This window comes from Mauremys reevesii, linkage group 3 (genome assembly GCF_016161935.1).
Source record: "Mauremys reevesii isolate NIE-2019 linkage group 3, ASM1616193v1, whole genome shotgun sequence".
Lineage (NCBI taxonomy): Eukaryota > Metazoa > Chordata > Testudines > Geoemydidae > Mauremys > Mauremys reevesii.
The window spans coordinates 66,237,363-66,253,287 of record NC_052625.1 but is presented as its reverse complement, the minus strand read 5'-3'; the positions used below and the strand labels follow the sequence as shown (position 1 = coordinate 66,253,287).

The window sequence follows — 15,925 nt, the reverse complement described above, 5'->3', positions numbered from 1 at the left end:
TTACCTCTCCTGGGACAGGGCAACTCTTGTAAAATCTCTGATCGCTGCTGTGTTCTTCCCCTCTGTCTTCTCCACTTTCTTGTACATCACCTATCTTTTTTCTCTTATTCCATAACTTTGCACAGAGTGAGCTTATCCAGTAACCTCATCTGTGTACCTATCTATTCTAATCCCCCCCCCCCCAAACTAAAACATTCTCATGCATAAACCTCAGCAATTAACCTAAACTAATATGTTTTTGCTTATCCCACTAAAACTTACTTTTATCATAGATGACTTACTTATGTCATCTATTCTCTGCTATCATCATCTCTGGCTTAATCTAGTTGTTTTTATCTTATGACTCTGTTTCTGTGGCTTTGGGTTTTTACTGGTTAGCTTCTTTTGTTAGGAGGGGCTGGGGGGCACCTGAAGTTGTTAAAAATTCTTTCATGATGCTCTGCTTTACCCTGCTCTTTACTCAGACCAAGGGTTTGGGTTTTTTTGCAAATAAACCACACAAACCATGTTTCATGGTTTGCACAACTCTGAAGCTGTTTCAGCTACATTCTGAAATGCCTCAGAAACACATACAAAAGAAAAAATTCCTTCATGTTTTCTTAACTATAATATTCATTTCTTTAACATTAGTGAGTGTATATATATTTGACTAACAAGTCATTACACAGCTTTCTAACACCATACTAGTGATGCTCTGTGATCTGTGCATGCTGCCTGTCAGTTTCCAATCAGTGTTTAAAGGTATTGGTTTTAACCAAGAACACCTTACATGTCCAGGGACCATCTTACCTGAGACTACCTCTCTTCCTTTCCAATACCTCTGCAGTTGAGATGAGCTAAGGAACACCAGAAGAAGCATCTTTCTCATCACGTCTACAGATATCACAGCCTTCATTATGAGCTGATAACTCTGCTCCTTGGCATTCCCAGTGTGGCTTTACCTATTAATCAAGGCAAACTTGCTGCCTTTTTCTGCTGTTGAGATTTCACACGCGTGATGTACCATTCTCGTGTTATAAAATGTGTATAAAACAAAACTGCTTATATATTTAAAAAATCAGAAAATGAGATTTTTCCTACTGACTTATTTGTAGACTGCTGCATGTTTACAAAGGTAAAGATGAATGTAATGGTATGTAGTTCAATTCAACAAAATATGAAATGTCATCTTTGTAGTCTTCTAGGAGTCCTTTCAAATTATTGAGGTTAATGTGCTTGCACGGTCTCCCCTTCTTCCACACTCTCTCAAATAATTTAAGTCAAATCATCATCAGGAAAAAGATAGCATGTGTGATATGTAGCCACATTCTTTTTTTTTTTTTTTTTTTTTTTTTAATAAATAAGATGACAACCACTAGTAGATTTTTCACTATGGAGCATTTTATGGAGTATATGTTTGATTGTATTCATAGTCTCTACAACTTCTGTGTCCTATTTTTTTCTCATCACCGCCATCAGTTGGTATAATACTTGGTAATCATGTGTAAACAGGTGTTCATTTTGTCTGTGAGTGAGCAGATACACTTTTGGTGACTAGCTACTGCCATGGGAAAAAGCCACATGAGTAAATGCTTGAGAAGGGATAGTTCAAGTGGTGTACAACTATGGGGATGGTTTCTTATCCTTCTTGAGCTGTCAAAGAATATATATATGGGGAAGGGGGAGAGAGACACAGACAAATGACAGTATCACACAGGTAGCCATCAACTATCAGCTCAACCCTACTTCAGCTGAACCTTGCATGAGCTGTTAAACATCTCTAATATCTCCAAAGTACTCCAGACTCTCTCTTCATTTCCACTGTCACTGCTGTACTGCTGCTTTGATCCTCTGAATGACTCAGCGTTGCTTAGCATTAGATCGGAGTTTTGTCAAAGACACTTAAACATCATGTGGTCTTTACTTCTGGGGTGTCTCCTTTCCCCCAGCATTAGAAAGTACCAAATGGTATTTTAAAACATTTCACATATGTAGCCACAACATAATGCTCTTGTCAGGAGATGCAACTTTTTTTGTTCCCATGCTACACCTGTTGTTGACTACTTTTTCCATTAGGCAAATCAGTGCAGTGACTTCATCAATGCTAGCATCATTCCAAAGAAAAAAGACATGCCATTGTAAAGGACCTCATGATGTCATCTTTGATAGCAGTCTGTCCATGCAAATTGTGGTGGTCTGACTTTTGGGGCTGTCGAACAGTACATGTAGAGACCGTGGATGACAGTATGATGATCATATCCATACTAAACATGTTGAACTGTCTATCTCCTTCATTACCACCTACTTCATGTGGTGAAGCTCTCTGAGCACAGACTGGTCAGTTTCACCACTGCTATTCAGTAATGGACAGGAATGAAACTTGTAAGAATCATGTCAGTTTCACCAGTCACTGCACCATGGTAACTCTAACTCAGGAACCAATCCATGCAACAAACCTCGATGCCAACTCTGCCCACATATCTACACCAGCGACACCATCACAGGACCTAACCAGATCAGCCACACCATCACCGGCTCATTCACCTGCATGTCCACCAATGTAATATACGCCATCATATGCCAGCAATGCCCCTCTGCTATGTACATCAGCCAAACTGGACAGTCTCTATGGAAAAGGATAAATGGACATAAATCAGATATTAGGACTGGCAATATACAAAAACCTGTAGGAGAACACGTCAACCTCCCTGGCCACACAATAGCAGATCTTAAGGTGTCCATCCTGCAGCAAAAAATCTTCAGGACGAGACTTCAAAGAGAAACTGCTGAGCTTCAGTTCATCTGCAAATTTGACTCCATCAGCTCAGGATTAAACAAAGACTGTGAATGGCTTGCCAACTACAAAACCAGTTTCTCCTCCCTTGGTTTTCACACCTTAGCTGCTAGAAGAGGCCCTCATCCTCCCTGATTGAACTAACCTCGTTATCTCTAGCCTGCTTCTTGCTTGCTTATATATACCTGCTCCTGGACATTTCCACTACATGCATCCGACGAAGTGGGTATTCACCCACGAAAGCTCATGCTCCCAAACATCTGTTAGTGTATAAGGTGCCACAAGACTCTTTGCTGCTTTTACAGATCCAGACTAACACGGCTACTCCTCTGATACATGTCAATTTCAGTCAACGGTTGCCAGGGTTCCAGAGTTTCTGGCATGGCAGAGATGCTGTGCTGACTGCCTTGGAATCAGGGATGCTGGTGCTTCCCGTCTGTGGAGGCTGGAAGTCTTGAGGGTCCCTAGACCTGAGGCAATACCTGTGATGGGGTGTCCCACAGCTGTGGACCCTGGAAGCCTGTCCCAGGACTTCCAGACTCCCAGGCCAACTGGTTGCCTGAGTTTGCCCAACTCTTAGGGTAGTGGGCCTCAAGAGTTGGAAAGCCTGAGGGTCCTCAGCTTCTTTGCAGTCTGTATGGCAGCACTGTCCCAAAATTGTGGACTCTGGGATTCAGGTGCAAACGTAAACCTATAAGTGGGCTGCTGAGGAGCGAAGCAGACAAGCTGGCAGGCAAGTTTTGAAACCTCAGCTAGGTACTATTGGAAGATTAGTTAAAATCAACGTGTTTCTGCACAATGTTTAGTTTTCAATAAATTGCTATTTTTCTGATGAAAACATGCTCAATCAGAACATTTCCAACTAGCTGTCTTTGCCAGAGAGATGCAGGGCATACTGAAAACACCATCTTTGTGGAAGACTGAATGGCTTTGGGTTTTGGGAGAAAAGTGGTATATCTTTACCAGCTGGCTGAGTTAAAGCAGTAGTCTAATGTGTGAGTGTTTGTATACTGCTATGCTGCTGGGTGGCTATTGGGCATATGAATTGTAATTCTTAAGGGTCTATGGCTTTCTTATGTTTGAGAATATTTTCAAGACAATATTGTATTAAGTCTTAGACTGTTCTAATGACAGTTGCTTAGTCAAGATAGTAGGCTGTCCACCAGTGTGTGGCAATTTAGAGGATTTTAGTGAAATATGAATAATTGATAACCTCAAAGATCCATTCAGTAAATGAAAGGCATGTGAGTTTTAGTTCACTGAAATAATACAACCAAGATCCTAAATGAACTACTTGGCTTTTTGTCTCTTTGTGAGTCTCTATGCATTCTCAAATAATTTATAGTTACAGCTTGGTGTCTGAAGAAGAAGTGTTCAACTGTCTTATTCTGTTTGCAGATATGGATTATATAGTTCACCTTTTGATCCAGTTCTCTTTGATTTGGAAATGAGTGGCTCTTCCTGTAAGAATGTATACAACAGCAGCATTGGTGTACAATCAGATGAAATTGATTTATCTGATGTTCTTTCAGGTATGCACACTTTAAAAAACTATACTTGATCTGAAACTTTTTAAAATAGTAACTCTTAAGAATATCTCCCCCCCCCTTTAATTGGTTCACTAAGCATTTAATATTGTAGTCTTTAAGTGACTCTGTATTTTAACCTTTGATTCGATTTGTGAAAGTGTAAAACTTTATCGTCTGAGAACTGAAGAGCACATATCTGTCTCTGAAAGTGACTTGCCTCAACTTGTTTGCATGACTTTTTAAAGATAATTGCTTTCATGCATAGAATCTGGGGACTTAAATGTTCATGACTCCTATGCTTTTTAGGTAGTCACTTGTTTTGATGCTTTTTCAAATGTGGAGCCCAGGCATTACATGTCACTGATTAATTTGTGTGTCATTATGATTAATTTGTGTGTCATTATGAAAACCCTCTCTGTTGCTCAGGCATTAATTTTTTAATTTGTTTGTTTCACCCATACATTTGGGGTTGGTATTTCCTTCCCACTAAACCCTCAGTTTTCTTTTTTTACCCTTTCATCTAAAAACTCTGTGTGTGTGTGTGTGTGTGTGGTTTTTTTTTTAATGCCTCCTACACTTCTAGCAATGAGTTGTTCCCACTACAGCCTGTTGTCATTAAAAGTGCATTCACTAATCCAGAGGAAATCCATCTTGGTGTCTCAAGCTTTTAGAGCTGCCTCTCAGCTCAATGCGAAAACTCTGGTGCTGGTCATCCAAACCCTGTCTTCATCAGTCATGCAATTCCCTAAAGACGGAACAGTCTGACTTGACTGAGCCTGGCTCCCCTCTTTAAACCCCTTTTCCCCCAAAAGACAAGTATGGAGGTCAAGCATCAAGAGATATTTAGATGGGTTAAAAAACCCCAAGAGGCTTTATTTTTGTCAACTTTATCAAAAAACAGTCTTCAAGGAAAGAATACTGGAATGGAATACTAGGGAGGTGGTGGAATCTCCTTCCTTAGAGGTGTTTAAGGCCTGGCTTGACAAAGGCCCGGCTGGGATGATTTAGTTTGGGTTGGTACTGCTTTGAGCAGGGGGTTCAACTAGATGACCTCCTGAGGTCTCTTCCAACCCTAATCTTCTATGATTCTATGAATACTGAATATCTAAGAAGTCAAGACACTTAATGGATAGCAGTCCTGAAGATGATGAATTGACATCCTTCCCACCCACCCCCCCCTTCCTGATTTTTGTCTCTGACTACTCTGGAAAGTTGATTAACATGTATTATTTGTCCCCAGTGATGGGGACAAATAATACCTGGAGGAAGCTAATTTTAGTCCAGTTAGAGGTCTCTCACCCCTCAGCCTAGAAGGAAGTTGGGGATTGAGGTAGGATTATCTTTTCTTGTTTCTGATGAACTTGAAAAAGTTACATTTTGCCTGCATGGCAAAGGGATCAATCAGTAGTCTACCATAAACTTAATGAAACTGAGAATTTTACTTTACTCAATAGCTCAATTTTTCAGCTGATTAAAATATTCTTTAGCTAAAGATACTATTCTTGAGTTCCCCAAAAGAAGCATAGTGACTAAGAACTATAAAATCTATTTTCTTTGCAGTACTGGACCACTGCCATGTCTGATAATAGTCTCTGCTTATACCTCTCTTCATTGAGTTAATAAACTTTCTTCTGTTCTTAAGTCTAAGGATAAACGTGTCAGAAAAAATTACCAAGGGAATCAAGTGGTCATCTTCACTTATGTGTAACTACATTGGTAATACCTCATCTTAGTGATTCTACCATAATTAGTTGAAGTGCTCCGGCCATTGAACTGTTCTCTTTCTTATGGGATTTTTTTTACTGTAGCCTGATTTGAATGTCAGCACAGCTTTACCTTTTAAGGTTAAATACTTGCATTCAAAGCTGTCTTAAACCAGTGGAAGACAAGGCACTATCACGACTCACCCTTGTAATATTTAGTTCTTTGGGCTGTTTTGATATAGGTGGCAGATTATAGCCCCCAAACCAAAGGGCAATCTTAATGTAAGTTCCTGCTTGATCCCCAATTTTCTGTTAATCTGATTGTCCTCTTTTTTATAGTTGCCACAGTTAGAAGGGTAAGCAAAATTGATCCTTTTTTAGCAGAACTATTCCTCAAGCTTTTCTTAAACTAAGTAGTTTTGTCTTTGTGTCACACTCTTCATTTTAGTTAAGACACATCTTGTTACTTTCCATCTGTCTGATAACTATGCATCACAAGTGAATTCTCCTTCATACTTTGAATCTCCCTCAGAGTCCTAAAGTTCTTCCAAGAAATCTTGGTAATCTTTGTTTACTCTATGGAAGTCCTAAGAAAGGGCAGGGTTAAACCCATTAAAGCTGCCATTGCTCATTGGGTCAAAGTCACCATCCAAGAAAGCATGTATTTTTTTCTAACAAGCAATTTCCCCAAGGTATCTCTGACCATTCAACCAGGTCAGTATCTATGGCTATGTCTACACTACCGCAGTAAGTCTACCTAAGTTAAGCAACTCCAGCTATGTGAACAATGTAGCTGGAGTCGATGTAGCTTAGGTCAACTTACTGCGGTGTCTACACCGCGCTAGGTTGACTGGAGACACTCTCTCCTGTTGACTTACCTTGTGCCTCTCATTCCCAGTGGAGTACCAGGTTCGACGGGAGAGCGCTCTGCCATTGATTTACTGGGTCTTCATTAGACCCACCAAATCGACCCTGGGTGCATCAGTCACCAGAGCATTGATCCTGCGGTAGTGTAGACATAGATTTCTCTGTCCAGGAGATAGCTTTGCAAGTTTTGAAAATAACCTGCCATCTGGTTTTCTCTTTGCTCCAGATACTACAAATTTAATGAGATGTTAGCTGCTGATTAACTTCTGAATCTAATACATTATACTTTTTAAATGTATTCTTGCCTCTTCTCAGACTTGTTCTTTCCTCTGTATCTTAGAGCTTTTAAATCACAGTAGTTAGGCTTGTGGCTTAATGTTTTGAAATGCTGGAAGATAATCTGATGGAAGACATGAGTGTTAAATGTTGCTGGTTATAGTGTCAAGTTTGGAAGTACTCTCCTTAGGTTTCCTGGCCAACATAAAGGATTCTAATACTGAGCTTTGATGGTCTGGAAAAATCTTTGAACTTGCCCCCAAACACATCCATGAGTGTGGGTGGATCTTATCAATAAAGGTTACTTAGGGTTGATTAATGTACTTTTTTGCAAGTCAAAATTTTGCCAATCCTTCTACAGAGTGCAGCCTTCATTCTTAGCTTATTTCTGCTGTTTGTTCCTATCCTCTGACCAGATAGCACTTTGAGCTACAATTAGAACGTTCAAATATACCTAAAGATACATTTCTATAAAAATTAATGTATGTTAGTTGCTTGATTAAATTGTTTCCTCCTGAAATGTTGGGTGAGAATATGCACAGATTCTATTTAACTGCAGACACAGTCCATACTTGAAAAATCTAATGACCATTATCAAAAGAACATTTAAATGATGAACAAAATATTTTTTTCTTACAGGGAATGGGAAGATTAGTGGTGGTGCAGCAGCTGAGGGTAGTTTTACTTCCCTTACTGGACTCCTGGAAGTTGAGCCTCTGCACTTTACCTGTGTTTCAACTAGTGATGGGACTAGGATAGAAAGGGACGATGCAAGTACGTTTACTGGTATATACAACCTTTTATTATTTCTACTTAGTTACAACACAAAAATCAATGTATTCTATATATTTGAATGCCATTTATCCAACACTTTTTTCAAACAATTTTAGAAGTTGCATAAACCTTAAAATTTTAAGTTGTTAAATGGCAACATACACTTTCTTAGAGATTTGACAAACAATTTAAGGAAACCAAATTTAAATTTAGAAGATCGAATTTGTTAACTACTGTGTATAGCACATTAGCGTGTGTTTGCATTACAACCCCACATGGCAAAAGAAATTGGTTACAGTAACCAGTCATTGAGTAACACTTTTATTTAGGTGTATGTTGAATGTACATTTAGACATAGGCCTGGTCTACACTGTGGGGGGTTCGAACTAAGGTACGCAAGTTCAGCTACGCGAATAGCGTAGTTGAACTCGAAGTACCTTATTTTGAAGTACTTACCCGTCCTCACGGCACGGGATCGAAGCCCGCGGCTCCCCCGTCGACTCCGCCACCGCCGTTCGCGGTAGTGGAGTTCCGGAGTCGACGGGAGCGCATTCGGAGTTCAATATATCGCGTCTAGATGAGACGCGATATATCGAACTCCGAGAAGTTGATCGCTACCCGCTGACCCGGGCGGGTAGTATGGACGTACCCATAGTAAATAAACTACAACTTTTGTAACACACAAGAAAATATTACTTTGTCCAGTTTGCTATGTGAGAAAATTACGACTTGATACTTTCTCTCTAGCTTGCTTTTAGCCTGCTCTTTTATTGTTAACTTATAAAGGAATTAAGTATGCCATGTAGAAGTGCTTTTTGTGCTTCTTTTCTACATACATGTGTTGTTTTTTTTTCTTTTTGTTCCATGCCAGTGAGTACCTTTGGGGTTACCCCAGCGGTTGGTGGCCTCTCATCTGGGACGGTTGGGGAAGCCTCGACAGCACTGAGTTCAGCAGCCCAGGTAGCTTTGCAGTCTCTCTCTCATGCAATGGCCTCAGCCGAGCAACAGCTCCAGGTGCTGCAAGAGAAACAGCAGCAGCTTTTGAAGCTTCAGCAACAGGTTGGAGGCTATTTGGCTATTTTTTCATGCTGTCTCTAAACTTCAAAAGCTGAGAAGTAGTTACAGAGCTATCCCCCCCTTTTTTTTTCTTTTTTCTTTTCTCCATTTTCATAGTATATTCTGTGAGGAGGGAACAGCTCTGGGCTGAGGATCACGTTCATTAAACAAAACAATGAAATTGTTTATCATGCGATTTTAAAAAACTTTTTTTTTCTCCTTTCAGATTCTATTTTTGTACATGTGAGATTTTGAGGGTGGGAAATTTGATCAGTGTCATTCACTTTCATAAAGAATATAATTTTGATTAACAAGCAGAAGAGCAAGATAGTCAAGGAACCACACTGGAATTAAAAGAAAGAGAAGTTGCCATTAATAATGATACCAGGTTACACAGAATAAAAATCCTATATGGTAAAGTGGTGATTTGTATGCAATTTTACTTTTTCCTTAATGAAATCCTAGTTCTTTTTGCATTATACATCTCCATTTTATTTTTGGCATAATTACACAAATTTGAAAGTGAATGTTGGTGAGAGAACACAACAGTAGCTCGTCCAATAAAAGAGATTGCATCACCTGCCATGTCTCTCTAATTGGGACTGATACAGCTATGACAATACTGCATACAAAGTAAACATTGTCAGATTAAATAGTGTTCCATTTTTCCAGCTAGTGTTAGGTAATTAATAGAACCATAATGGTGGTAGTTGGATGACATGCATTTTTACACAGTTTAAATGAAAGTTGAGGTTTTATACTCTGTCCATGGTGCATATTACTAATACGTTTATAGGCAGTGTTGGTCTACTCTACATACTCTGCTTTTATTTTTCTTACAGAAAGCTAAGCTGGAAGCAAAACTACATCAGACAACAGCAGCAGCAGCTGCAGCAGCATCGGCAGTTGGTCCTGTTCACAACTCTGTGCCTTCCAACCCAGTAGCAGCACCAGGGTTCTTCATTCATCCTTCAGATGTCATTCCACCCACTCCAAAAACAACACCTCTGTTTATGACTCCACCTTTGACTCCACCAAATGAGGCAGTTTCTGCTGTTATCAATGCAGAGCTTGCTCAGCTTTTCCCTGGCTCAGTCATTGATCCTCCAACAGTTAATCTTGCTGCACATAACAAAAATGCAAACAAGTCTAGAACGGTAATTAATTTTCTAATGGAAATGAGACACTTAGATATATTCTTAACAATCAGGACTTAACAATCTGTTTTACTTTTTACTTGACTGATTAGTAACAATTCTGTTTATTGACTTTGGTTGAGATTTCACTACTAGATAAAAGAATTTCCTTTTCATGGCCTATTATAGAAAGGCAAGATTTTTTTATGTGGGGAGGGAGGCAGGAAGGGATAGCTCAGTGGTTTGAGCATTGGCCTGCTAAACCCAGGGTTGTGAGTTCAATCCTTGAGGGGGCCATTTAGGGAACTGGGGTAAAAATCTGTCTGGGGATTGGTCCTGCTTTGAGCAGGAGGTTGGACTAGATGACCTTCTGAGGTCCCTTCCAACCCTAATCTTCTATGATTGTTTCTAAGATAGATAATGTCCCAAATTCTATTAAAAGAAAATAGATTCCTTATATAGAAGGTAACATAACCATGTAGCTGTAATATTGATCCTTTGAACAATGATTCAGTGGGTTTAAATCCATTGATTAGTATTAGTATTTCCTCATGGTGCATGCTCGTGCAAAATATAGTGTAAGTGAAGTCAAGAATATCAGACCTGTAAATAGAAAGGACTGAATTGTTTTTTTCATTCTTACAGACTTATATGAAAAAGACCTTCAGATACATAGAAATAGTATACATTTTAATGACCTCTTTAATTTTACTAGTGTTTCCTTCTCCTCCTCCTTCTCAGAATCCACTTGGATCTGGCCTTGCTCTTGCAATATCTCATGCTTCACATTTTCTTCAGCCCCCGCCTCATCAGTCCATTATTATAGAACGAATGCACTCAGGTAAAACCAGAACTCTTTCTTAACATCTTGGTTTTGTGTAATGTGATTTTCTGATAGAGGTTGAATATTTCCTAGAACACTTTGGTTAGTAGTCTAGCTGCAGTCCTATTTGCCTTTGTAAATAAATGTGTATAACTTTGTTACCATCGTATGCCAAGAAAGCTGAATGTACAAGGACACTTGATGAAAAAATACTGCAAAGGAAGGTATGTTGGGATCTCTACACAGGTACTTTAATGAAATACTCTTGCCAAAGGGCACAAATATCTATCTTTATATTAGCTATTTATTTACTCTCTATAGCTTCCTATTATAGAGCAAGAAGAAATTTTGAAACTCTAGCAATACAAATGGTGAAATTAAGGAGAAAGCAGGCAACTGTTTTGCCCATATAGCATGTGAAGAAGGGGCAACAAATAGGTTTTCCAGCACTTCATAACTATTCTAAATCTTTTAGAAACCTTGTATAAGTATACCACCAATTCTTATACCTTTATGCATTTAAGTTTTGTGTGTATGTGTACATACGTGTGTGTACACTTTGATGCATACATTGATTACCAGTACAATGTATCTAAGTCAAATATTTTGGACTCTTTACTATTATTTGCAAATGAAGTCATGTCTGTGATTCAGAACATCTTCAGTCAGATTGCAAGTTTAACGAGCTACTTAGATGTTTAGTAAAACTGCAAATTTTCACAAATATAGCCTTTCTGAACTATACTAAATCTATATACCAAACCACATTTCTGGACTTTGTATTTTGGTTAATTGGAATGGTACCTACTGGATTGGATTGCTTTCAGCCCATCTAACTTTTTTCATAGGAGCAAGAAGGTTTGTGACCTTAGATTTTGGCAGACCTGTGCTGTTGACAGATGTATTGATTCCCACCTGTGGAGACTTGGCTTCCTTGTCAATTGACATTTGGACTTTAGGAGAAGAGGTGGATGGAAGACGATTGGTAGTAGCTACTGATATTAGCACACATTCACTCATTCTGCATGACTTAATACCACCACCTGTTTGCAGGTTCATGAAGGTAAAAAAAAAAAAAAAAAAAAAGCTAAAAATGAAAATACTTTCCCACAAATATTGATTCTTTGAATTTCTTATTCTTTTAAACTCTTTCAAATGGAAGTGTGATTTGTGTTAACTTTTCTTTATGCAACAATACAGGTTACGTTACCTTTCATTACAGATCACCGTAATTGGTCGATATGGTAGTACAAATGCTAGAGCCAAAATCCCATTAGGGTTTTACTATGGTCATACCTATATCTTGCCATTGGAAAGTGAACTGAAGTTAATGCATGATCCTCTAAGAGGAGAAGGTGAAGCTGCAAACCAGCCAGAAATTGATCAGCACTTAACAATGATGATTGCATTGCAAGAAGACATACAGTGCAGGTGGGAAGAAATGTGTACACAAATACTCAGTTACACTTGTTTTAAATAAACACTGGAAAGACCATGTCAGTAATTTTGTATTGCCACTTTCCAGGACTTCTTTAAAAATATCACAGTGTAACTTGGCCTTGTAATGTAGTACAGATGTTACAATATAAGCTCTGTGGTGGTGGTGGTTTAAAAAAAAGTAAATAAAGAAGTCCTCTTTCCCTCCAATTTCAGTATTTATTTAATAGTGTATATAAAGTAATAAATATTGAGTTTTAGCAATTTAAATCTTAAATATGTGTTGCTATATATGAATTTCAGTTGAAAGGTGTGCTGGAATTTTCCCCCTGTAGGTACAACTTGGCATGCCATAGACTGGAAATCCTTTTGCAAAACATTGACCTGCCTCCACTCAACAGTGCTAACAATGCCCAGTATTTTTTGCGAAAACCAGATAAGGCAGTAGAGGAGGACAGTAGAGTGTTTTCTGCTTACCAGGACTGCATTCAGCTACAGCTTCAACTCAATTTGGCTCATCATGCTGTACAGAGGCTCAAAGTAGCTTTAGGTGCAAGCAGGAAGACACTAAAAGAACAACCTGACCCAAAAGAGCTGATTCAGATGTCCTCCACAGAGCAGTTACGCACCATCATCAGATACTTACTGGATACTTTACTTAGCTTACTTCATTCCTCCAATGGTTAGTGTTTTTTGTAATATTTGCAAATACGTCAGTTAAAATATTCAAGAACAATTCTACCAGTGTTCCAGAAACCTTGAAAAGCTCAATTTGCTAATTTCTTCAGATAGCTTTTTGAGCAAGAAGATATGCTAGTAGTGGTCATGTTTATTGTCCCATTCAGTACATAAAAAGCTCTTATATTATATTGAAGTCACCTGTACTATAAAATCAGGATGGACAAAAATGAATGATTTAAAAAAAAAAATGTAAAAAATGGATTATTTTATTTAAGTACATTTTCCCATTTAAAAATAGACTTGTTTAAAATTAAATTTGAAATTGACAACCTACATTAAGGCCTAAACTTCTATAATTTAAAAAATCATTTAAATGAAAATATGCTGCATTGATGCGCTCTCATCAACTTTTAATGAGATAAAGGATGCTGCTCTTTTAATTATATACAGAATTGGGGGAACTTCTTTAATTTCTGAGGATAACTCAAGCGTTATAAATATCACAATATCAGGTACTGCATTAAGCATCTCTTAAGTCTTCATACTGGTGCGAATGCTGGTATTTACATTTTTCCAACTGTAAGTACTTAATTTTTTTTGTGCAGGGAAGCTTTTGCCTTAATTACTTTTTGGTTACAGATTTAGCTAGCAGAATATTTTCTTGATTTGGACTAGCGCATTCAAAGTGTATAGAAATTTGAAATGAGCAGGAAAGTTTGTTTGCCTCTTCCGGCCTATGAATAAAAACCCAGTAGGAGAGGATGAGGTCTACTAGTTCTAGAAACTTCAAAGGCCTGAGGCCAGATTTTTAAAGGTATATAGGCACCTAAAAATTCAGGTAGGTGCTGAATGGGATTTTCAGAAGCACCTAAGCAGGAATTCAAAAAGGTATTGACTTCCCATTGATTTCAATCCAAGTGTCCATCCAAAAATGGTGTTAATTTTTCTTATCTAAAAAATAATAAATGCATCATTCATTTAACATAATAAGTAAAAAGTAAGAATCTGAATAAATGTATGTTAAGCTATATAAATGCTTACATCTGATTTTAGTGTAGCCTTCTGGTTAGCAAAAAGTACCACTGAATTTAGTATAAAGTCTGGTTTTGGTTGCACATCAACATATTTTAATGGTTAGATCAGGTTTAATCTCATTGGCTTTCTTTAGGAAAATAACTAAGAAGTACTAATGTAAAACAAGATTAAAATCAATGATTTAAATGCAAGTTTCTTGCTTCCTTAATTAGGTCATAATTATAATTGGTAAATTAAATCAGTCCATCCTACTTTAAATTAGGTAACCTAATTTAGCAATCACTGCATAAAATACTTAAATATTCATTGGAGCAGAGATTTGGACCTGAATCTCCCACATCCCCGGGAGTGCTCTAACCACTGGGCTATAGAGCATTTTTCCTCTCTCTGGCCTAATGAGTATTTTATACAAAATGGAACAGCTTCAACAGGAGAGATTTAGACCCACCCTAGAATACTCCATTGCCTAGTGGTTAGGTTCAAATCCCTGCTGCTCTCAGGGGATTTGAACCTGAGTCTCCTACATTCTGGGCGAGTGCTCTAACTGCTGGGCCGTTGGGTAAAAAGAGGGGGCACCAACACATATTTTATGCAGGGCTCAATCAATAGGTGTATTCCAAGGTGGCTTCTGAGCACACCTACTGGATTGGGTCTCAGAGGGAAGCCTAGTTTTAGGATCCATCCAGGGTTTAGGCATGAGCTAGATGTTGGGTGTCAGGACTCAGTAGGTGAATATGCACATACCCACCAGCAGATTTTTAGGCACCATCGGGACTTCTTCAGTGGAAATTTAGGTGACTATAAAGTTAGGTAATAGCTGGGTGAGGATTTTGATTAGGCATCTAAATCCAAAATTAAAATAAAGTGGTTAAATCCCCTTGTAGTTCTTTGGAGCTGAAGTCTCACTGAAATGGGACGTAAGCTCCTACATCACTTAAGCATTTTTGAAAATTTTAGTCTTAGCCTTTAATAGTCACATTTTTGCCTGTTAGAAATTTCGAACATAAAATTATAAATATAGGAAAAATCCATGTAACTTTGAACTTACTTCAGTAGCAATCTGGAGAACCAAACATGTTTAAATTTTTTTTTTTTTTTTAAAAAGCAAGTCATACATATAATGAAGCATACTGAAAATAAATGTAAAGCTTATGTTTTTGTATGGATACCGGTTGACTGTGTATTTTTACCTTACATTCACAGATGGGGGGTGGGGAGGGGGGAAATGTTATCCAATTTATAGCATTCCTTATGAATGTAGTAATGTGCTACTCTTCAAAATCTGAAGACAAACACCTCTCCCCTTAAACGTCCATATGCATTTCTTTTGATTTCTTTCTCTTATAAGGGCACTCTGTTCCTGTGGTTCTGCAAAGTACGTTTCATGCTCAGGCTTGTGAAGAGTTATTTAAACATCTCTGTATCAGTGGGACCCCAAAGATACGATTGCACACTGGCCTTCTACTTGTTCAGCTGTGTGGAGGTGAAAGATGGTGGGGGCAGTTTCTCTCTAATGTTTTGCAGGAACTGTACAACTCGGAGCAACTTCTTATTTTCCCACAAGACAGGTAAAGTTGTTTTGGCATAGAGATACGTTGTAACGTTTACTGTGTATGAATGATTTTACATAATTTTATTGTAAAATGTTAGGTTTTTAACCTAGTATTTGGGAAGATGGCAGATGCATTTTTTTCCTACTAGCACTAACAGTAGAAGTCCAGAGGCTTGAAAAAATGCTAGTTCTGATTTTATATTTCCTATTGATGCTGTTTTTCAATATAATGTAAGCTTTTCATTTTAAAAAGGTCCCTTTTGATTTAAGCACTGATTGAAAA

General features: G+C 38.1%; 1 protein-coding gene across 1 annotated transcript in view; it reads left to right on the top strand.

The window, feature by feature from the left end:
• BIRC6 (baculoviral IAP repeat containing 6) overlaps positions 1 to 15,925 on the top strand; it is a 296,285-nt gene that overhangs the window by 67,336 nt on the left and 213,024 nt on the right. Inside the window, 9 exon segments of the mRNA XM_039531866.1 lie at positions 4,172 to 4,305; positions 7,788 to 7,922; positions 8,794 to 8,981; positions 9,821 to 10,135; positions 10,856 to 10,955; positions 11,786 to 12,000; positions 12,160 to 12,368; positions 12,710 to 13,056; positions 15,439 to 15,658. Coding sequence (XP_039387800.1) covers positions 4,172 to 4,305; positions 7,788 to 7,922; positions 8,794 to 8,981; positions 9,821 to 10,135; positions 10,856 to 10,955; positions 11,786 to 12,000; positions 12,160 to 12,368; positions 12,710 to 13,056; positions 15,439 to 15,658 — 1,863 coding nt within the window.